Raw genomic sequence first — 25,787 nt, forward strand, 5'->3', positions numbered from 1 at the left:
ATTTCCATGGCTAACAAAATTTTACATTTTTCCAAATTTTCAATTTTTTTTAAGTTTCGATTAAATTAAGGTATATTCATGTGTTCCATCTCAGAACTCAGAAAAAAATGCTCTTCTCAAAAATATCAAATTTGACCCTTTTTGCTATTTAAAAAAAATAAGTTAGCCTTGTATCTGATGGAGATGAGATGAATAGTTTTTATAATATTTAACTGTATCCGTACTTTTTAGCGACCCTGTATATAATATACATGAACTAAAGGATTTAAAATGTAACTGTTCTTTGATAATTTCATGCATTTGCTTAGTAAATAAATAAAAAACGATAGCAATGCAAAACAACAACTTTTGCTCTAACGTAACAAACCCGGCGACACTTTTACTCACAAATTCGTTTTACTAAATCAGATGGCTGCCATTTCCGTACCAGTTAATTAAATTAACAAATTAGTCCACTGCCAGCATCCGAGCACCAAATTCGTGCCACTTTTCCCTCTCAATTAATTCCAAAAACCACACAATAGATTATTATTCGAAAGGAAGACAAAACTTAGCCTTGGGCACGCCGAAATCAAGTTCAAAGTGAAAGTGCCACGACGTAGTCTACATAGTGGCCAATTTTCTGGCCAGACACTATTGGAAAACATCTCACTTTCTTTCCAAGGTCTTCCAACCCGATTCGAATCAATAAACGTGAAATGAATGAAAACTCAATTTGCGAGCGATTTTAATTGGGTTTGTGGGACGTTTGACAATAAAATTATTGTTAAAGGAGAGGCAAAGTTATCGCCTTGGCGGTTTCGCACATGAATTTACATACAACGGAGTGAAAAAACGAAGCGATAATCTAATGAATTTTTCAAAAAGCGGCTATTAAAAGCGAATTATGCGACGTGTTTCCTGATAAAATTACACTCTTGTTAATGGAGGCTTTAGCAAAAAACAGCGCTATCGTGATTTTTGAATTAATTGCTTCGAATAAGTAATTATGGGTTAGCGTATTTTGGAACGAAAGTTCCCGTTAGCAAATATAATATGCATGGACGTTGTGGAGACTTTTGCACAATTATAACGGGGAATAAAATATTTATGTGATTGGTTGTGATCCAGAATAGTACCAGCGATTAGTGAGCAAAGAAATTCCAAATCAAGTTTTTTCCAAACAAATTACAGAACTGTTCATGGCAGATGGACGACATCAGTTCTTTCGCTTTGGGCATTTTTCCATTATGATAATTTTGCATGCGAACTAATTAAATGGAAAACAATAAAACGAGAATAAAATTTATTATGTTCCGAGTAATTGCCAATGGAGAGCAATTAGTTGTTCCATTTGGAAAAAATCTTTCATTTCACAGTACTTGGTTAAATGAACTTCACGATATTTCTAATGATTAACGATTAATAAACGACACTGCCTTCGAAGGCAAACCGGGTTATAAAGCAAATAAGACGTGTTTATTGGTCCACGTTGATATTAAACGTGGATTTTTATTATCAGTTAATAACACCGGACTTGCTATTGCATCGATTTGTTTGTTTACAACAAAAAATATTATTATGTGTAATTTATTACAAGCAACTCTTCTTCAATGAGGAGAAATTTCAGTCACGAAACGACTGAATATGGAGTTTCTCTAAATTACTTCAATTTTGATAATAAATTGTGACAAATCGATAACTACCATTGCGAGAAATTGTGTTCCACTTTAGCACAATTTCAATTTTTTGTCTGAAGAAATGACAAAGAATCGAGGAAGTGTGGCTCCAAACTGTGCTTTCTTGGAATTTGATATGATAGCTAAGCTAGGTGTAAAAATGCAATCAAATATGTTTTACGTAACAAGTGCATAATGCTGGAAAATGCCCGAGTCATAGTCCACAATTACAGACGCAACAAAGTCGTAAAATAATGAATGGTGACAAAGTTGTTCTTTAAAACATTTCGATCACATTTTCAACCGCAAAAATTACTTTGCATTTATTATAAGACGATGTCGAATATAAAAAAAATCCAAAAAGGATACTAGTAACTAACTGATCCAAATATTTTATTATTCTTTATTTTGTTTTTAAAACTATGCAGGGTGTTCCGTCTAAACACTAAACAAGTATTGAAAGTTCTAATAAAGATATTTACCTGAAGGTTGGTACTCAGTCATAATCCGTTGGGTTTTGCTAAATGAAAATATTTTCAAGATGGCAGCACTTCCGGTTATACCGGAAGTCGCTATTAACTTTCTTATTTTAAATGGAAAGCTATGTTTTTCACTGCGTTTTTGGAGTACTTGAGTTATTTTAAGGCAGTTTTTAATTGCTTTCCCTATACCTAAGTTTAACCATTTTTGAGATATTTACGATTTTTGGAAAATTTTTGGATTTGCACCTGTCTTTTAAAGAACCGATAACTCGCTTAATTTTAGAGATTTCGAAATCACATTTGGAGTATTAAAAAAGAAGGCCTATATCTGTTCTTCAGTGTGTTCAAAATTGAAAATGAAGTTAATAAACCCAAAAATTTTAAGGTTTCAAGTACCCATAACTTATTTTTTTCAAATGGGATGTCCCAATTTTTATTTTACTAGATGAAGGAGAATTTTGTTCTGCATCGATCTGTATTAGTATTCCCTATACCTATCTGTGATAATATTCAAGTTATGTTAGTTTTTTTGATATTGTAGGAAATTTCTTACTAACCATAGCTATTTTTTACATAGTTTGTCAAACTCTGTTCAAAATTGTGTTATCCATCCTCTAAAAACAAAATAAATTCATTGGTTTAAAAAACTTTTATTTCTCACTTTTTTTCATTCGTTTCCATTGCAAAGTATGAGATAGACCTATGGCTAATGAATTTCTCAATCTCAACAAAAAGTTATTGTAACTTGAAAACTAATAAACATAAGTATAGGGAATGCTAATACAGATCGATGCAGAATTAAATTCTCTACGATTTATTGAAATAAAACTTGTGGCATTTCATTGGAAAAAATTGAGTTATGAGAGCTTAAAGTTCTGAAAACTTAACTTTTAAAGATTTGGGGTTTGTTAAACCTTTTTAGAAATTTGAAAACACTAAAGGAAATATCTAGGCTTTCTCTTTCAAATGAGCTAAAAATATTTTCAAATTTGTAAAAATGGCAGAGTTAACGATTTTTGAACTGGAAGGTGCATATTCAAAAAAATAAAAAAAAACAAATATTTCGTGAACGGCTAAATTTAGGTATAGGAAAAGCTTATGAAAACTACCTTAAAAAAACTCTAGTAATTCAAAAATGCATTAAAAATATAGCTTTCCATCTAAAATAAGGAAGTTGATAGCGACTTCCGGTATAACCGGAAGTGCTGCCATATTGAAAATATTTTCTTTAAGCAGGACCTAAGAGATTATGGTTGTATAAAAATTTTCAGATGACCATCATTATTAGAACTCCCAACACTTTTAATGTGAAGTTTAGACGGAACAGCCTGTATTTTAGTGATTAAAACTGTATTTGCTTTAGATTTATATCATCAAAAAAGAAAAATTATTCAAATCACAATTTCAGCAAAGCGTAGCTCGTATTTTCGTAAAAATGGTCCTTTTTTGAAAAATTAAATTTTTGACTTGTTTTTAAGTTCTGAAAAATTTATGGTACCAGGCTATGAATATTTGTAAGAACTATCAAACTAGAACTAGAAAATCATAGTAGGCTCACATTTGCAAGAAACTGAAAAATCCAAAAATAACACAAAAATTTTATTCTCGTGTTCAAATATTTTTTTATTTCTCATGTATAATTTATACCAATTACAAAAGTACAGAACAACATAATACAACAAAATAAAAAGTGGTCTAAAAATGAAATGAAAAGTTTCAGCAGACGCTTTTCTAAGAGATTCCTTATCTGTGGGAAAGATTTTAAACTGACACCTGTCCGGAGCACGATGAAAGGAAATATTTTTGGCATTCCTTGATTCAGGTAAGATCGGTCCATAAACGACAGGCATTTTAAGCTTCCACCACCATAATAAAATGGAAGAAATGGGGCAGAAGTCGGCTTCAGGCCCTCCAAAGAAATATCTCAGTTAAACTTTTGAAGGGAAAAATGCGCCAAATCAATGTTACTGACACAAATGTCTTCTAAAATTGTGTTTTTTATTGGCTATTAAAACTTTCTACGTGCATTTCTCTGCTACATTTCCAATTACCGATCAATTGCCGCGATTAAACACAATGGCCAACGTGGGTAAACAGTCCATTGTCATGGTCATTGGCTATCAAGGACAAAAACAAAAGCTGGGCCTTTAACACCAAATAAACTATTTTATTTGTGCATTTCCACACACTAGCGAGCGATCCCGTATGTCGTCCGATTTAATTTCGAAAAATTCCGCATACAGTTAACTGGGCAAAAGTACCTCTTTGCTCTTTTCGCGACTCGGCGAAGACCTCGTGATGGAAATCCTCGTCGTCGCTCTTCCTGGCACATTCCTCTGTAGTTTTTCGACGTTATAGGTCTGCCTCCAGCCGAACAATTGCACGAGTTTTTCGGCCACTTCCGTACACTTAGGTACGGCATTTATCGTCTGACAACTATCGAACATTTCACATCGACATTTTTCCACACACTCGCACACAATACTTTCGTAACGACGTTTTGCAACGATCAGTTCTGAAAATGATTCGTTACTCCCATTGCACCACCAACAACAAAGCAGTTTATGAATTTTTCGAAATTTCATGCAGGAATTCAAAACCTAACTGGAAAATTGCATTCACTATGCAATAATGTTGGATGTGATGGTATTTCAAGGGCACGCCTGCAACGATCATTTATCTCCAGCCAAAGATTTAGCACTTGCTGCTACATGGAACTGGTCTACTTGCTGCGATACCGTGACGCCTGAATTACACAAATTCCGAATTCATTTTGCGATTAATATCGAGAAAATCGCAAACCGACTAATGGGCCGAGTAACGTTAGGCGAGTCGCACCTAACTGTTCCTAATTTTTAGCCACTTATGCAAACGGTTGTGGTTCAAACGCGAAAAGTCAACACCAGACTATTTCGATGGAATTAATAATCGATTCGGTGTGAGGCGAATCCACAATGAATTTCCGTTGTCTGCATTTTTATCACCGATAATGCGCAACTCTTCGCCGGTAAACACTCGATTTTCTAGAGATTATCGAGTGCTTATGGTTTCAAAATTCAAGTAACGGCAATCACGACCCGTTAGAATATTTCACAGTGGAAAAATCGAAATGAAAGCCCAAAACCAATCAACTGATGAAAGGCAGTTCCATTTACGCCGAAAATAAAAATTAATGTGAGAGCTGTTAAATATTTAAATTAACAATTAAGTTTCAAATTAGGTACGCCATTATGCAGAATCGCAAAAACAGTCTCATTAGATGAATTAAGAAGGTTAAATGGATTCATTAAGCAAACAAAAGGGAAGCCCGGATTCAGTCAGATAACACTTTTAAACATTCCACAGCTCAACAAATCATAAAATTTGTTTTTTTCACTAAACAGGTCAAAAGGGTTTGCTCTTGTTAGTCTACCAAATAATTTGGAGCGTTTGATATGCTTGAAATAATCTTACGAATTTTTTCAGTCTTTGGATAATTTACGATTAAAAGACCGTAGCTAAAGATTCAAGGAAACGTGTAAAAATACACTCAAATTTAAATCAAATTTTGACGTTTAAGCCTTTCAATTTTTTAGGTGTTCTAATATAAATTTACGTGAAGAATTCTTTTATTTTACTTTCGTTGTACTGTATCTCATATAAAAAAAATCTTAATTGGCAAAAAAATTGGAATTAAGAAAACAAAGTAGCTCACAAAGTCTAAAGATTCAGATCCAATATTTTACCTTAAAATAGTTCATTGGTACGTATAATGCAGACTGAACCAAAAGTAACGCACAAAATTCATGTATTTCTTATTATTTTTCAAAAAAATCCTGAGTTGGACATAGTTATTAATTAATTTTTTGAAATGACAACCGACATTTTTGTTCACTGTTTTAGATAATTATGGATAATAAGAACAAAAATGAAATTAAAAATTATAAAATAATTTAATAAAATAAAAAAATATTTATAACTGAACAAAATGGGCTTTATATTTTGTTCCTGACTTATTTTATATGCGGCATTTATTTTTTTAAAAACTTCTTTTGTATAATTAGCATAAGAACACTTAATATGACACCTAAACACAAAAAATAAATAAATACAATAACACCTTATAAAATAAAATAAGAACGAAAAGACAAAGCTCTTTATGGGATACTACCAACAAGTTTTAGAACTTTTTTATTTGATTTTCTTCTTTTTTGATTTTTTTTATTTATAGTTTTAACTTTGTTATACAATGTGTTTTTAAATTTCCTTTTGTATAATTAGCATAAGAACACTTAATATGACACCTAAACACAAAAAATAAACAAAACACAATAACACCTTACAAAATAAAACAAGAACGAAAAGATAAAAAAGCTCTTTGTGCTATACTCTCAACAACTGATTTTCTTTTTTTTGACCTTCGTTTTACAATGTGTTTTGAATTTTTTTTGTATAATTAGCATAAGAACACTTAATGTGACACCTAAACATAAAAAATAAACAAAACGCAATAACACCTTACAAAATAAAACAAGAACGAAAAGATTTTGTTTGATATTATAATAACTGTCATAACTTTTTTATTTGATTTTCTTCTTTTTTTATTTTTTTTATTTATTTTTTTGAACTTTGTTATACAATGTGTTTTTAAATGATTGTTATCTAGTTAACTTTGAAAATGGTTTACACGTAAAGAAAATTGCGACGCTCTTCTCAATTGAATTCTCTGTCAATAAATGTCAAAACTGTCAGTTGTGAAATTAACAAATTGGCAATTAATTACTTTTAAAAAATTCGTTAAAATGCAACTAAATTGTTACACTGACTTAATACTTAATGACTTAATAAATGGAGAATGGTAATATTCGGTGTCTAAATGTCATTAATTCTTTATAGCGGCATTTCTGATTTTACAACGGAAATTCACAGACGACTAGATGAGAATCATTTAAAAACACATTGTACTTACCAGAAAAATAAAAATGTGTACTATCTAAATCACAAATCAAAAATATCAACTGCCATTTAAAAAAATGAAAAACGAATGACGTCAGAAATGTCAATGTGTAAAAAAAGGAAATCGACCTACTCGAAGATTTTTTGAAAAATGACTCATAACAAAAATATGAATTTTTGTGTGTTACTTTTGGTTCAGTCTGTATATTATTGTGCTCATTATCTTGGTGATTCTTATAAAACTACGGGGCTGACCAACTTAAGGCATCAGTATAAGATATTACAAACACATATTATTGAAACCACCCTGTGGAGTTAACTAAAATTTAAATAATCCATTCTGTAAGTAACAGTTGTGGTAAGAATTTGTAAAAAATGACCGAAAAGTTATTAACTTTAAAAACGCTCCAAAATAAGTGTCCGATCTAAGCTTACAATTTTAATCTAAATCGAACATTTAGATTTAAAAAGTTGACTAAAAAAAGTGATAAATAAAATGAAGACGCAAAAACTGAAGGACGTTAAAATCGTAATGAGATGATGAAAAGGCGCTTATCTCCCCTCAATTATCATATTTTCATTGGTGCGGATGAGAGAATGAAAGACACGGTTCTGGGCACTTATGTAACTCTTAATTACTGAAGAATTTTCATAGTTCCAAAGGAAATGGAGTACAATTGAAAACGCCACGCTTTTTTAAAGACTGTGGGACTGTGAAACCGGCAAAACAAACAATTCGACCACAAATAAAAATCAAATAATTATCGGAAAGGTCAAACCGATCTCTTCTGTGGAATTCAATTGCAAAATCTTTGGAAACGTCTTCAATTTCAAGCGACAAGTCGAGCGTTTCTACATTTCTACTTCACTTATTGCTGGAAATACATGAACCATTTGACACTTAAGCCATTAAAGCCGTGTATTACTTTCTAGATGTGCTTATTTGAATTTCTCCACTTTCATCAACAATCAAAAATATTTCATAACAATGCCGCGACTATCGCAATTACGCTATTGTTTCGTTATTGCTACAATTAGGCGGATTTTTTCCGTTATTAAGTGTTAATACGTGAAATGTCAACCGCTTTTCCGTTGTCGGATCGAATCACAGCGAATGCACGATGGCATGTATCCGGTCAAAGGGATTATGAAAAAATGTGCGCTGAATAAAAATGAAATAAAAGAACGGACAGTTAGGTGTGATTAGAGATTATCAATCATTCCGCAGAATGCACTTCCTTATTATGGAGCGGATTTTTCCGATCTTATCCGCGCATTTAATTTGTTTCTACCTCAGCTATTTAAAAATAATGTTGCCGTTTGATCGCAATTTTTGAAAGCAATCCTGGGAATCGCTTTATTGTTCTCGACGATTTCTCTCCGTAAAAAGACGCATTTAGCACAACCACCTTTAGTCAAAAATGTTTGTGTTTGTAAACTGTCACTGTGATTGATTTCTGTGATAATTAAATTAAACTTCCTCATTTTACTGGCCCCCAATTCGCAAAAATTGCAACACTAATTAACCAACGATTAATTTAAAAGCAATTAAGCAAATCTTAAATTCATAATGCTCAGCCACACGAGCAAATAACTGGACTCAATTACAAAATTGTTAGGTAACAGTTGAAAACTTCAATAAACTGCCTTGTTATCAAACGGTGTAAACAACTATTTACCCCCGAGGACACCACACTATTTTATTGCAACACTGTGTATTAGAATAACGTAAACAACCGCACACCTGAGCGTTTCAGGTTTACTACTACGAGCGCTCGCTCAAACCAACGACTGCACTGGTGGGGCTCACGAATTTCCCTTTCCAAGTAACCAAAAGTTACCTGAGGTTAATTACCATTGGGATGAAAGTTGGAAAATTCGCAGCAGGTGGAGCGTCATTGTGGACAAGGACGTCAATGATAAGCAAATATTGATAAGATCGTAACTATGCCTACCGCAAATTTACTGAGGATTTGTGCAATCACGGCGTAAATATTTAAACTTAAACAATTGGGCTTGATCGCTGGATCTCTCGGATTTGGGTTTGCATACAATGCGTCTGGCGTTATTTGAATGATTTCTTGTTATTACAGATATGTTTGCACGTTTCTGAGTCGGATAATGCCGGCTTTTACCACTCCCTGCACATTGTTGTTGAGCTATTTCGCCTTTTTTCCACACTTCCTCTGCTATTTGGTATTCAAATAGGGAAGTTGGAATATTTGCGCTAAATTACTGGTGATGAGGTGTGCGTGGCTGAAAATTCAAGTCGAGTTTCTCTAAATATTACACGAATTATTATCAGAGCCAAGCCCATCTCAAACACCTCATTTTCCATTCGCGGCTAATTGCGTCACATTTACGAGATAAAATGGATTTTCAATTCAAATCGGAGGATTTATTGTGCAATGTAAATCACGTTCCAGTTTTTTGAGATAAAAAATCGACAATGAAACGTTTCAATGACCCATAAATATGGGTGAAAACAATTGAAACGGAGAAAACGCCACTGATAGGTGTTGTATCAAAAGCGTATCAAGGTGTCACCAGAGAAATGCCTTCCATTTGAACAACTTACAAAAGGAAAACGAATAAAACGAATTTTTTTTTTAATTTAATCATAGCATGGAAGAATCATTTTGAATTTTATTGTACTGTATCATCTGATTTCGCAAAATATGCTCTTATCTTGGTTGAATAATAAGGATTTTTATTCTAAGAAAAAATTACTAAACAATTAAAATCACAAATGAGTAACTGAACGAATTAGGTCAGTAAAATGAACAAAAACGAAATTATTTATTATTCAATATCGAATAAAAAATTGACTGTTTTTCCTTGATTGAACAAATTACGGATTAATAAGCGGTACAAATTAAATGCACAGTATTTTATTTAAACGATAAGTATTTTTGATCAGTAAAAATAACAAATGCACAGTAAAAATAATAAATGCACAGCAAAAATGATAGATGCAAAGTAAAAATAATAAATGCACAGTAACAATGATAAATGCACAGTAAAAATGATAGATGCAAAGTAAAAATAGTAAATGCACAGTAAAAATAATAAATACACAGTAAAAATAATAAATGCACAGTAAAAATAATAAATGCACAGCAAAAATGATAGATGCAAAGTAAAAATAATAAATGCACAGTAAAAATGATAGATGCAAAGTAAAAATAGTAAATGCACAGTAAAAATAATAAATGTACAGTAAAAATGATAGATGCAAAATAAAAATAATAAATGCACAGGAAAAATAATAAATGTACTGTAAAAATGATAAATGCACAGTAAAAATCATAATTGCACAGTTAAAATAATAAATGCACAGTAAAATAATAAATGCACAGCAAAAATAATAAATGCAGTAAAAATAATAAATGCATAGTAAAAATAATAAATGCAAAGTAAAAATAGTAAATGCAAAGTAAAAATAGTAAATGCAAAGTAAAAATAATAAATGCACAGTAAAAATGATAGATGCAAAGTAAAAATAGTAAATGCACAGTAAAAATAATAAATGCACAGCAAAAATAATAAATGCACAGTAAAAATGATAGATGCAAAGTAAAAATAGTAAATGCACAGTAGAAATAATAAATGTATAGTAAAAATAATAAATGCACAATAAATAACGGCATCTCAAAGCTAGAGTGTGTAGAATTCCACATTTCGAGTTTAATCGTTCGAGAGCTAGGTTTCCTTTTAGTTCGCTGGGGCAAAGCCCCCCAGCCTGCAAGCTAGCTACTGAGCATTTACTATTTAAACTGTGCAAACTGAAACTAGATACTGTGCATATACGATTTTTTTACTGGGCAAATTTTAATAAATACTGTGTGTGGTTTACTTGTCATTTAAATTTTTAACTGTGCAAAAATGAACTAAGTACTCAACATATATTATTTTTAATGTGCAAAAATTAATTAAATACTGATAATTTATTATTTTTTACTGATCAAAATCGACTTTATTACTATCCATTAATAAGTTGGTGTAGCCAACCCGCGGCACTGCGCTCCATCATCACGGGTTGCCTATCATACTTTCAATCTTCAAAAATGTTTTAATCAAACAATAATTTGTTCTTCAAACACACAGAATAACAGGTTTTACAGAAACGCATCTATACTTGTCCCGATAGAGCGAAAATGTCACTAGCACATCTATTGTGGCCAGCGCGTACTAAGTGTTATCGCGGGCGATTTGAATTGCCCGTAGTTACTTTTCTTTTAAAGTGATTGCATTTTTCGTATTGTTTGTAAATATTCACAACAATAGTTGCTAATAACACTTTCTGATGTTAGACAACTATTGTTGCTGAATATTTACAAAGAATACGAAAAATAAAATATGAGAACAAATAAAGACAATAAACTTGTAATAAAAATTTATTATCACTAGTCCAATATACACGATACGATAACTATAAACTAATCATTGATCCATCAAATTATTTATATTCCCACAATAAAAAAGTTCAAAAAAGCACACACACGAAAAAAACCACAAAACAGTACTAATTTCACATAAAACAAAGCCGAAGGCGAACACCAAACAAACCAAGCACAAAATGGCGATTGGCACAATGGCAACTGTCACAGGTTCACTGTTAATTTCTGCCGATATTATAGGTAGCTTCGCTAAAATTGACTATACGTGTGTGCGACATCTGCGATGGCAAGCCGAACTACAATCGATTTTGAATTTGGCGCCTATACTTGGTTTGGTGCATTTAGGTTTCACCACCCTGCTTCAAACACACTAAAACCTGCCATCGAGCCGGACACACAAGTATTGTGTTACCACTCCACAAATAATGGGACAATAAATTCTAAGACATAATTCACTATTCAAGCAAGTCCATTTTCCAATGAACGTTCCTATTGTATTCATACAATAAACACACAGGTACGTGCACAAATACAACATAAATAGACCGTTTTTTTTTTTGTGAATAGAAATGATAACATCCACAAAAATCTAAATGACGAATAACAAAACATTGAACCGAGTTCAGTGCTTGGAAAACAATAAAATCCAAGTAGCCAGGTATGCGAATTTGCATAAAATCAAGCGTAAAAGAATCGTGTTTTCGAATCGGTAGAATATCACGTTTTCGACATATTCGCGCCAATAAATGGAAAACTAACGAGAAGTTCGACAATTTAAAAACGACCAGTTTACCAATTTCTTACGCTTATTGTAAAATAAATTTAATGTGAAACGGTTAAAAATAGTGGTTGGCGACCAATTTGTATGCAAATTGCCTTTAAAAAGTGCAATGGAGCTGGTTTCAGAAAAAAATAAGCGTATGGAGATAACTGATATAACACTAGTGTTTTAATGGTTGCCTACATCTAACGCAATGGTATTTCCTTAGAAATGACTAATAAACTATCGATAACACTAAATAAAACAAACCGACTTAAACAAACACACTATCGCAATATTGTTGGTTCCGACACGTGCTAATTAAAGGCACGCCTTTATTTGTTTACGCTTTTTAAACCATTTCAAGCGCCAAGGCCGCAAAGAACATCAAAGGATAATTACAATGGGATTAGTTTTGGTGTATATTTAGAAGAATCGATAGCATTACGTAAAAGCCACATCCTTTGATTTATTCGGATTGAGTAAAGAGTGAAAAATGAGCTCGTTTTTTATCAGGAATCTCACAGCAATAGGGAAATGCAGTGATGAAATCATAAAAGAAACTGATTCCGTGAAGACTGCGCTCTAATCAAATTAATGAAGTGACTCGATATAATCTCTCTAATTAAAGTCTACTTATTTTCAAATGCGGGTTTAATCAAGTGTTAAGTTTGCAGGAAATGATACATTGACAAAAAAGAACGGCAGGATTACGCAATCAAGACTTAAATTCGCTTTGACTAATCATTACAAAATAAACACATTTTATAAATTTAGACACAACAATGGCTTCACTAAACTATCCTCAAACCAACGTAATTAGGACAAACCTGCGATAGGCGGAGTTTGTCCACTGATAGGTGTTAATACTCATTTAGGCACTACATCTTATTCGACTCCTCCCACGTGTTTGTCCTCATTTTGTTTTCAATCTCGGAACATTAAAGTTTATCCCAGACAGATTTTTCTCTTTTCTACGGTATTCATAAGTCAATTTTTTAGTAAAAAATTAATTAAGAATTATTATTTAAACACCGTTTCCAAAATATATCCAGTTTTTTAGTTTTTGGTGCATCTTTTAATTTAAATCGTTGACTACAGGGTGAGCCAATAGTGGGTTATTTCTGACGTTTACAGTACTGACATACCCAGAACAATGTAATCGTGAATTAATTTTTAATTTTTTAACGATTATCGATCTTGTCCGCTAAAATCTGTATATTAATCTAGTACCATGGGATGCTTATTAAAAAAAACAGAGGTAATTAACTACTGACTCACCCTGTATAAAGAATTTCGTTTTGGAGTTGTTTGTAAATAGTATTGGCAAATGCATTGTCTAAATAAAGTTTATTGTTGTGCTTTTACTCTTTGTACAGCGTGCTCAAAAACTGGCGCACCAACTCAATGGTGTGTGGTAGAGAAGTGGTTACATATAAAGGTAAAAATAGTAAAAAAATTCTTTGTATTAAAGTTATTGATAAATAACTAATTTTAGGTAAATGATATGTGGCAACGTTGTCTGACAGTTATGATCGCAATAGAATTTGAACAACAATAAAAATAAATTATTTTTGCAACGGTTTCCTAGGAAATAATTCCCAGTGTTGGCACATCTACACATTGTGATTTTTTGGATAAATTTTAATTTTTTTAAATTAAAAAAACTGCTAAAATCTGATAGTAAATCTTAAAATAATTAATCATCGTTTTGTTACGGAACGATTACCTGGTATGAAACATAAAAACATAAAAAAATAATGAAAACTAAAGAAGTTAACACAATAAGTTTGTAGCTCCAGATTTTTTAAAATATAACTTTAGGAATTTTTTCAACATTTTTCCCGTAATCTGCACTTGCTTCTCAATAACGTACCACTGAATTGGTGCGCCAGTTTTTGAGCACCCTGTATATACAGAATGACCCAGAGGTGCGTAATCGGTCTATAACTTTTATTATTTTATTTTTTATTATTTGTGTTGTATACAGGGTGGTGAACCAAATGGAACACCCTACATATTTTTACATAATTGGAATCTACGTAAAAAATAATCTAACTTTATATAAAGTATTATGGGCTTTTCTTTTTTTGTTGAAAGTTGAATAACTCATTTTTTTTTAATGGAACATCCTGTGTTTTTTTCATGTATCGATAGCATATTTGATAAGCTTTCTAAAGGCATACTCATAAGCTTTGCATAGCAAATTTAAAATATTTTTCGACATTTCTCAAAAAAAAAAGATTTTATTACAAGAAAACTAAAATCTGATAAGTGAAATGGTAATTTATTTCTTGATATGTACTAATGTGACTAATTACATTAGTAATCTAATTATTGCTTGATACATAAATGAATTTTACTCATCAAGAAGTAATAATAAAATAAATAAAAAAAGGGAAAAATTATTTTGAACACTTAAGATAAGATTAAGATAAGAAATATTTCAAATTTGTTCTACAAACCGCATATCATTAGAAAGCTTATGAAAAATGCTATCGACATGTGTAAAAAAATACGTAGTGTCCCATTTGAAAAAAATGAGTTATTCCATTTTTTGCGTTTAGACACACTCTGTACATTATCTGCACGTCTCAAGTAAAAGTCGACAACTGCTAAAACTACAGGCTATTCTGAGTTTTTCTATTGCAAATTTTTCGGAAAATATTTATAGGCGACTTCACAGTGATTTTTCAAAAATTGGTCTTTTTTATAACGAAAAGTTGAATAATTCAGAAACGAAAAAAGATAGACTCATAATAGTTTATACAAAGTTACATTATTTTTTTGAGTAGAATCCAATTATGCAAAAATATATAGGGTGTTCAAATTTAAAAAATGTAACTTTGGTTCATTACTCTGTATACAACACCTGGGAAACAATAAAAATATTAGTGAAAATGGTATGGCAATATTTCAAAAAATAAAAAAATTATAGACCAATTACGCACACCTGGGTCATAATGAATTGAGTATTTTATTGCTTTTTACATTAATAACAGACACTTTGGGAGAAAGTCTTACAAGAAACATCCTGTGTATTAAGGATAATGAAATAATTTACTGCTTTTAATTTTTCAATCAAACAAGCACCAGTAACACCATAATAAAATAAAAAAATACCCTTGCTTCCGTTCCCTTTATTTTTTAATGTGTCACAACAGTAAAAATCTATTGCTTTTCTCTCATTTACAACGAAACGCAATTCCCACAGCTGGCCAACCTGTATGAACCGTCACGGTCTCGTAGTATAAGTAACATTCGATTTTTCCTTTAATAAATACATTATTAATATTTTTTTCGACTCACTCTTCTTGTGCGATCGAAGATTCCAAGATTTAATATCAAGAATCAAAGTTTTATGTCAAAAATGAAACAAAACGTAAAGCCAGATGCTGGTATAAAATAAATGAAACGGAAATATCAATTCAATTCCGATAAATTTTTATCCCAATTAAAAACCTGACTTTTCCAGTTGTACTACTTTGAGGCAGTCGCGATTTTCAATGTATAACAACGTAAAGACTTTGTCAACTCCCAATGGTGTGATTTTTGGGTCATTTACAAGGTGAACGTGTAAATTAAAAAAATGATTTCCTGTTTATTCATAAAAAATGAGTCAAACTTGCAGCAACTTTCTTCCATTTCTACCGCACTTGGCATAAATATTATAATACAATTACGTGGATTAAAAAACCAAATAAATATAGGTTTTTCGAAAGACGCATTCTTGCATAAAACCATGGAACCGCCGTTGCATGACACCACTATCTTAGCATCATTCGTAAGTCGACCATCGTAACCATCGCAATTGTAATAAAAACCACTCCGATTTGAGGCCTATTTCGAGCGATCTCGCGCGTCTCTGGGAAAGCAATGTGAAAAATGCGCTTCTTTGAGAAGTTTATAGTGGATATAAACCAAAGCATACAACCCAAGGCTCGATAACATTCCGGGTAAGAACAGGAGATACGCAGGTAGGTATTAAAAGGAAGCAGGTGCATCATAACGATGAGAAGTCCAGGCAACCGTTACGCCGGCTAGTCGGCTAAATTGGGACCCTTTTCGGCCGTAGCCACTCTGCGATTGGAAATTCGCGCCGTTTCGCCTATAACACCCACAACCGAAATTCCGAGTAAACGGCATTGTCGACTTGTGCAGATCAAGTTTCAAAGCCGTGGGACGCCAACTCGAGCATGGCATGCCAAAGTTCACGGCCAAACAAAGGAAAATTCAAATGTTCGGAGGGTTGGTCTGGGAGTCTTCACGACAAGTGGCTCCGAAACCATTACAGATGGCCATTTCGGGGAAAACGGGCTCAGGATGCACTTGACTTGACGGCGACATCCGGTTGGGAAAGGCGGAGATGATTTCGCATCTTTTAGGAAACTGACCAAGAGGAGACTTAGTTATCGGCTAGTCACAGCTGTGATTTAATTTAATTGACGCGATTTGGCTAATGGAGCTTACAAATGCGAAAAATTTGCAAAAGCGGTGATCGGATGGAAATGGATATGTGGTGTGACCGGTGGGAAAAAAGCTAATCAGATCTGCTACTGTTTGACTTAATTTGGATCTCCAAACTATTGGCGTGAATTAATTAATGGACTCTAAATTAAAAACATCAACATTTCTCATTTTGATTCATTTTATCAATTATTTGAACTATTCGACTGGTCCTTGGTCCTTGGTTATAATTATAACACGACTGTGAATTGTATTATTTTCAGCAAGAAGAACGATTTTTGCAAGTTTTCTCGCCTAAAACGAAGCCAAATCCCTTTGGCATAGTTCAAACTTCCCTATCTTGACCGAAAACAATGATTTTCTTTCAAGTTTTGGAGCAATAAGTTAATGTCCGACGATTTTTCACTTAGTAAATCGCTTTAGAATGGTTCAAATCGTCTCATTTTGGCTCAAAACAATAATTGCCTCCACAGTAGTGTTGTTGAAATAAGTTGACTTTCGATGTTCTCTCGTTTATAACTCAAACTGGAAATAACTAAAGTCGCCTTGTAACTATAATTTTTATTAAAGTTTTATTAAAAAGATTTGAGAACTTTTTCTTTACTATTTTAATTTAATTTTTAATAACCCTTATCTAATATTCGCATCACCATAGTTTATTGGTGTCAATATTTTTTCGTCAAAGTTTTCATTTGCAGCAGTTCATTCAGTACATCACAGCTCTTGAACCCTTTGCGATAAGTGAATCGTCTTTTTTGCGTTTGATAAGCAAAAAGGTTCGAAGCTCTTTTAATATTTTCAGAATTTCAAGTCTTAAATTTGAAGGTTACTATGATTTTATAAGAATGGTAAAAAATTTTTTTTACAATGAAATAAACCTATTTCTTTAATGGCAATCAAAAGAACGTTTCAATTTTCAAGTAGATTTTCATGAACATTTTTCCTGTTTATCTCTTTTTAGTTCTTTATATTTTTATTTATTTCAGTGAACTTTTCAGTAAACTTAAAAATACGATAAATTTCTGCTTGTAAACAACAGAAAAGTTCAATTTGTCCACTATTTTCATTCAAGAAGTTTAAAACTCGATAAGTTATAATCACCCATTATTTTAAATATTACTGTGTTACTGCTTATTCAAAAAAAATCAGCTAAAAACAAGATGTTAAAATTTGACAATTATTGACCATTTTGCAAAGCCTACTTGATTAACGATTTAAATTTCAAAGTAAAATCTGTTGTGATTATTTTGCAAAGCCTATTTGATTAACCGATGAAAATTTCAAAGTAAAATCCGTTGTAATTATTGCAAAAACTGTAAGAGTGTTGATAAAAGTCACCTTAAATCATGGGCACCGACTATATGGTTGCATCAGGGCGTGTGCACCCATTAAAAGGTATGCACCCACTGAAAATAATGTAACAAGAGCTTTAGATTAATTCAAGGAAATTATAACTTTTCCAAAAATTCTTTCAAAAAAAAAACAGAGATTGAACGAACAAGATATAATTTTTTATTTATGCATAAACTGAACAAATTTTGTATTAAGGGCAGCAGTCCTTGTGAAAAAAATAAGATTAGTTATAGAAACTACATACTACTATAATAAATTACTGAAAAATACAAAATTAGAGCTTGGTTTCTGATTTTCTGAATCTACAATCTTTAAAATAAGAAAATTTTTCTCTAACAAACTGACCTATTTGACCTTATCTGGCCCTATAATTTCACAGAAAAAGACCAGTTCAATAAAAAAAAATTTTTTTTAAATACCGTAAAACCGCGATTCTCATTAAAAAATAATTCAAATTGACAAAATAATCTGAAAAATAAAATTTCGAACATTTTCTGCAACTTTCTGCATCAATTCAAATAATAAGAAAAATTATTATTGCGATTTTTGGTTACATATTTAACAGAATAAAGGTAAACAATTGATTAAGAAACTAGATTGCACAAAGCAAGCCAAAATAACTCATTTTTACATAAAATGAACTTTTTTTTGTTAAAGAATAAGTTTAGACAAATGGTGAACCATATCGAAATATAAATTTGCACCAAAATATGTGGACTCATTCAACTGACAAAAGGTCAATAATTAAAGTATAACAAACTCTATTAAAAAATCTGCAAATTTTTGCATAAATTAACATTTTTTATTAAACGAATTTTCCTTAAATCGAACGAAATTCCCCAAAGAAATGTATTTTTCTGTATTGTTAACACTTTACTTATTTTTCTAACTTGGGTGGTGCACTCATTGAAATTTAAAAAAGTCGGCAATTTCGATGTTCTCTCGATTGCTGCTAAGAAAATAGTCATTATATTAAAAAAAACTGTGATATTTTAAATAAACCCCTGCAAATAAAAACTAAAAAAATGATATAATGTCAAAAACTGTGACAGATAAGTTCCAATAACTAGGGTAATTTTACTCAGTTCGAGAAGGCGAATTCAAAAATGCAATAAAAATAGGTGGTTACCATGTAAAGCGTCAAAGTTGGTGCCAATTTCTGGTACTTCTGAAGATTTTTTTGAAAATATTAAAAAAAAAATTCAATAGCGTAGCTATACCTTGGTGGATGTTAAAAAACTTCTAATGTATGCCCTAAAAGAATCATCCTGTATATACCAATTCCATAACGCAAAGGACTTAAATGTTGATTGGAATGTGATGATTGCTAGCTCACATTGTTAACCAACATTACATAATTTAAAAGCGCTTTTATTCTATTACGTAATCGGACTTTACAAATACGATACTTATTTAATAAATTAAAATTAAAGTTAAATTTAAAAAACGAGGTATGCACTTAACCCTGAGGAAATGCATGAACTAGATAACTCTGAAGTCTTATAACTCCATCAAATCGATAAAACTGCACAATATCCGATCCAATTCTCGTTGCGGAATTACATATTTTTTCCTGGCGCTTTTTAACATAATACACAAACTAACAGTTAGGAAAACTTATAATTAGAATATTATAGTCAATTTTAATCGGAAAGTAACTGTAACATTGCTTCACCGAATTTGTGACAGTTATCCGTGAAAAGCCTGATAAATAAATCCATAATGCAATAATTTCACGTAAAAATAATCTCTCATTTACCATCTGTGACGATCCAAGAAACGCAACCAAATTTTGTTATTTAAATGTCCAACGGAAATTGCGTTCTAGTTATGAACAGGTTCGATAATATAAAACCCAGTTTTGAACATATTATTTTTCAACATTCCCGCAAGACCGATAAATAAGAGCACGAAGGCGTGCTGGTATTAGTTTACAATTTCCATAATTGTCGATTCTGGGGCAATGATTCATTAGCATGTTCACACAAAGACAGTTTTTTTTGAAAATTTCAATGAATCAACCCTCTAGTTGTATTGATGTGGACGGTTAGCAGCAGCTGCGACGGCCGTTGGCGCGTGTCCTAACCACGCGTTAAAATCATCAACGACCCCCACTGAATGAAACGTTTGGGGAGATTCTACAACAACCAGCCACGGGATATACTGTTGCCGAGTTCCGGCAATTCGAATTATCAGTCTAATAATAGCCGGTTAATGAGAAAGATAATTTGTCGAGTCACTTTCCGGCGATTTCGATGATACGCCAAGTCAACAAACTTTATCTCTTGTCACACACCTGTAAGGAGCTCTTAAAGCAGCGAAAACGGAAAGTTGGACATGATGTAGGATTAAAAGTGGCGCAGGGAAATGTACGCAAATGTATGGAAAAGGAAATTGCAAATTTTGGTCTACTTGCACGCCCATTTTTTTGTTAAATTACAACTCAGTGTTAACATTATTGGAATTATTATACAGGGTGTCTCAGCTAAGACTTTCCAGGCTGATATCTCAGTTATTCAACGGATTTTTATGAAATCTAAAATGCAGATATTTTAGAAGATAAAGATTAAAATCCAATTAATGCAACAACTCAAGTCTTAAGAACGTAATTTTTACATGCCTTTTTAAAATGTTAAGCCTTATAAGACTTATATTAAAAAAATTATCGTCAGTGAAAAATGCTGTCAGAAAAAACTCGTTCGTGGAAGACGTCTGTTTCGCGAGAAAAATGAGAAACAAACTGTTAAACGTGGGTACAGATGCAAAAGCGTAGATCTCTATGAGACAAATGAGCACTACCATTGAATTTTGGTCAATCCTACTCGCAGAAACTGTCACGCAAGGGACATTTCACAATTATTTTATACAAAGTTAAAAAACAATATTTTTGAGTTACTTTTGGTACTGGATGCTTTAATTCTTTCAAAAAGGACTAAAAGACTGAACAACAACTGAAAAATTCTAGACACTTGAACATTCAGGACTTTGGAAATGTTTCGTACACTGCTGATTGGATTCTCTTCAAAAGCTTGAATTACAGCCCCAACTATTGCTTCGTTTCCAGTGGCGTGTTTTATCCTCACTCGATGTAGTTCAGGTACACTTCCTGTGTCTTCAAATTATTGACGATTTTTTGAACTTTAAATTTCATAAATAACATTTCACTAAAAGTCCAACGACACTTTCCATAGGCGAATATTGATTCCTTTTTCAACAACACACAAATTTCAGCCACTGTTGTTGGTTTTTAAAGTAATTTCACCAAATTAAAACAATTTTACTTTTCTGACAGCGCGCACACTTTAGACAGTTTTTTCAGTGGTACACAAAATGCCGCATAGATGTGCTTCATCAATTGTTTCAAAAGGTGACTGCCCAAATTACAATCAAAATTTGGATTAAGTTTTTAACAACAAAATTTATTTTTTTTTTTGGATCAGCCGAGCGATTTGGTTAATTTTTGTGTGGCCATTTATTTTTCGGGGTTTAATAATCCAACGGTAATTTGGCTCAATTTTAAATAAAAGAAATGTGTTTTAAAATTTAATTCGTTTTTTCGCCCCTAATTAAAAGACCACCTCCTAAAATATGTGTATTCTAAATTTGATAACAATACGTTGACAAATAACTAAATAACTCGAAAGTCTTAGCTGAGACACCCTGTAGTTGTTCCAGTTCAATCAAAATGTTGTAAAAAATGGAGTCAAAGATGGTTTTGCTGACTTTTGCACCGTGAAATGGATTAGTCAGTTGCATGGTATGTCCCATGGGGCCCGCGACCAACCGCAAGCCCATGTCGAGTCGTCCTTCTAACACCAAACCGATTAACTTCCATGTACGCATCCGGCGCTAATGATTTACTTGTTGTATAAATTACCCGTTGTAAGTTTGTTCGAAAATCGATTAAGAATGGACGTGTCCAATCCCATCATTTCCACGAAAAGCATCTCGTGTCGTCACATTGGTCGGGTCACGTTTCGTGACGTCATTATACCCACGGTTCATCAAGTTTTTGCCACAGGTATCGAATTATAACCACCTTACATAGTTGTTGTGCCTTCACGTTTCTCGCCGAAGGCAAGGATGTTAAATCTCCGATTTGAATTCCTATGTGAGTCGACAGTAACTGAAAGTTGTTTTTTCTAGTAGCCGATGTTCTAAGAACGTAGTCAGGTTACTTATTAGGTTGTCTAAAGGCATTCGGATGCGTAACGCGAGACAACACTTTTGAATCATCTTGTCAAGGATAACGAAACAAATTTCATAAAAATGCAAATTCGGATGCATCTTTTCGACACCCACTGCTACCAGCTTTCTGATTAAATCTCGATATAGGCCTTCGTCATGACATTTGCTTAATGAAACATTGTGGGATTTAATAATCACACACTTCGTATTCATTGTACTCCAACAATGCAAATTCCACAACGAATGATTCATTTTCTTCCACTTCGAAATAAAGAAATCTTTACGTAATTGCAGGCGTTTAAGGGATTGTTTTTTGCCGGGCATGATTCGAAAGTCGTGATTAACCCTGAAATATGGAATTTGAGCGCGGTGGTCTCAAAACCTCAGAAATCCAACCATGATAATGCGCCTTTATGTCGGATCAAATAAAACCATCCAGAAACTTTCACATGATGATTTTTTTTCTTTTATTGAGGCCTGTTTTGATTGCCTTTTATAGTAATAAGATTATTGTTCAGATTCCAAGAACAATGATTTAATCCGAAGCACAGTGAGAATCCGTGCCGAGTTGAGTGTACTTGACGTATTGTTTGAAAATTATCAAAAAAATTTGGAAAATTTTATTGGAATTTCCGACCAAAATCCGGTTCTATTCATGATAATTACTAAGCACTTGCTTTGAATTATCCAACAATTCTTAAAATTAATTGTATGGAAATTTGTTTGATTTATGTAAATTTTTCAGATATTGCAAGATAACAAGAAACGTATGGAATTTGTTATAATTTGAAAACCAAAACAATAAAAATAACTGCAGTACCTAATAATTGAAACGAATTAAATTAAAAACTAATTACACTAGTTCACCAATAGATGAAACTAATGTGTAGCGGTAGAATAACCCTAACTGGTACTGAAGTCAAAAAAAAATTAGGATGTCTAGTTTTTTAAATATTCATTGTAAAGTATCAGCATTTATTATTTTAAGGTAGTTTTCAGAAGCTTCCCATATACCTAAATTTAGTTGTTTACGAAATACTTATGGTTTTTATATATTTTTTTTTGATTTGCACCTTCCAGTTCAAAAATCGATAACTTTGCCATTTTTTAAAATCTGGAAATATTTTTCAGCTCATTTGAAAGAAGAAGTCTAGATCTTTCCCTTGGTGTTTTCAAATTTCTAAAAAAATAAACTCTAAATTTTTAAAGTTAAGTTTGCCGAACTTTAAGCACCCGCAACTCATTTTTTCAAATGAAATGCCAAACTTTTACTTCACTAAATGGTAGAAAATTTATTTCTGCATCGATCTGTATTAGCATTCCCTATACTTATGTTTAATAGTTTTCAAGTTACAATGACTTTTTGTTGGGATTGAGAAATTTATTAGCCAGACATGTGTTCTCGTACTTTACCATGGAAACAAATGAAAAAATGCGAGAAATTAAAGTTTTTTAAACCAACATTCGATGAATTTATTTTGTTTTCACAAGACAGACAACACAATTTTGAACAGAGTTTGTCGTCTGTTTAATCAGAAATATTTGTATGACAAACTATGCAAAAATTGCTGTGGCTAGTAAGAAATTTCCTACAATGACAAAAAAACAACATAACTTCAAAATTATCACAGATACGTATAGAAAATAATAATACTGATCGATGCAGAATAAAATTCTAGTCCATATAGTGAAATAAAAATTGAGACATCCCATTTGAAAAAATTAAGTTAAGAGTACTTGAAATTGTCCAAACTTAACCTTAAAATTTTTGGGTTTATTGACTTAATTTTTAATTTTAAACACACTGAAGAATAGATGTAGGCCTTCTTTTTTAATTCTCTAAATATGATTTCGAAATCTCTAAAACTAAGCGAGTTACCGATTTTTTAAGTGACAGGTGCAAATCCGAAAATTTTCAAAAAATTCTAAATATCTCAAAAACGGTTAAACTTAGGTATAGGAAAACCTGATAAAAACTCCTTTAAAATAAATCAACTAATCCAAAAACGTAGTAAAAACATAGCTTTCCATTTAAAATAAGAAAGTTATTAGCGACTTCCGGTATAACCGGAAGTGCTGCCATCTTGAAAATATTTTCATTGAGCAGAACTCAACGGATTATAACTGTGTACCAACTTTCAGATAAGTATCTTTATTAGAATTTTCAATACATCTAATGTGGGGTTTTGAATACTCTGTATATTAAAAAAAGGAAACACGATAGACAATTGTGACATATATTTTAATTATCAGTAAGTAAGTAGAAAAAAAAATCAGTATCAATTATCTCTTGGTAAAAGAAAAAAATATTTTGTAAAGTAGTGTTATTTTCTAGAAGACCTTCCTGTATCAGAAGCAGGAACGTTTAATAACAAAATGCTAATCAAGACACAAAGACTCATGATAAAGCTCCAATTTGCGATTTAAACCATCACTTATTATCCTTAATGACAGGTGTGACCTACTATTTTTGTCAAGACCACCATAGCTTTCTTGTCTGCTCTTGATAACCCCTTCAAATGTCACAGAGAAGAAAATAACATTTTATACGATTCTAGAAAGTTTTTTATTTATTGTACAATGAGTTGTTAAAACTTTATGGCTAGCGAAATAATTCACTTCTATGAAAATATTAATTGGCTGTTATTTCTTTGTTTGATGTTTTAGCTGCGATTAGCAATGGAAATACGAATTTTACTGCAATACAGCTTCAAATAAATTGTGTTTTTTATTTAAAGACAGTGACCACTTGTCGTTGCTTTGTGTGGTCCCGGAAATGTCCGAAACTATTAATTTAAATTTTTTGATTAAAAAACGTCAGTTCATCGGCCTGAGTCACTCTTACGAATTGATTTTTTCTCGAGTCATTTGGACACTAGATGATATTTTAAATGTATACAATTTCCTCAATGTCAATATTTATGGTTCGTCGTCAATGAAATCGGCCTGACAATGTAAATACTAATAGTTTTGTAATTGTATGTTGTCTTAATGCGTTATGTAATCCAGGTTGATGTACTTGTATTTACTTTTCAAGTGTAAATAGCCGGCTCCTCGAAGAAAATTCGAAATTGTCCGTTGCTCTGACTAATTTGTGTAAGAAATTAGATCCATTTCATAACAACACGTCTATAACATTTCACAAATATTTGGTTTAGGTATCGAAGGCCGCCGTGTCGTTTATTAATTTCACACAACTATCGCATTTCTTGCTTAATTAACAGAGATAAATAATCGGGGAACGACCAATATGGGAACCAAGTCATTCACTTTCCGCCGCACGTTTCAAAGCTACGTCCAACGTGTCACAAATTAAACAATTACTTTTGTTCTCTTGTGATTTGCATCGAACATTCCGCATTCGTTTTGCATTCATTCAAAACTTGTTGCTTGTATTTCGTTAGTCACTTGAATTTTTGATCAGTGGGAAAAAATACCACGCAAGATGGTGACCTTTCCTTCGATTTCAGCAAAATTGGCGATTAGAAAGTCGCATTATTATCAAATTTGATTTATTTTCAGCGTCCGCTCCGCGAACCGAATG

At 32.1% G+C, this 25,787-nt stretch overlaps 1 protein-coding gene across 6 annotated transcripts in view; it reads right to left on the bottom strand.

Moving 5' to 3' along the window:
* LOC661284 (partitioning defective 3 homolog B) overlaps positions 1-25,787 on the bottom strand; it is a 55,852-nt gene that overhangs the window by 26,121 nt on the left and 3,944 nt on the right. For 5 of the 6 annotated variants that reach the window (XM_008199533.3, XM_008199536.3, XM_008199534.3 and 2 more), the window contains exons 1-2: positions 8,755-8,906; positions 4,402-4,655 (exon numbers count right to left, since the gene is read on the bottom strand). The exons of the other annotated variant lie outside the window; for it this stretch is intronic. In XM_008199533.3, coding sequence (XP_008197755.1) covers positions 4,402-4,587 — 186 coding nt within the window. In that variant the 5' untranslated portion in view covers positions 4,588-4,655; positions 8,755-8,906. Of the gene's footprint in view, positions 1-4,401; positions 4,656-8,754; positions 8,907-25,787 lie in introns of those variants that run through there. 6 annotated transcript variants of the gene reach the window in all.

The sequence above is a fragment of the Tribolium castaneum genome, chromosome 2 (genome assembly GCF_031307605.1).
Source record: "Tribolium castaneum strain GA2 chromosome 2, icTriCast1.1, whole genome shotgun sequence".
Lineage (NCBI taxonomy): Eukaryota > Metazoa > Arthropoda > Insecta > Coleoptera > Tenebrionidae > Tribolium > Tribolium castaneum.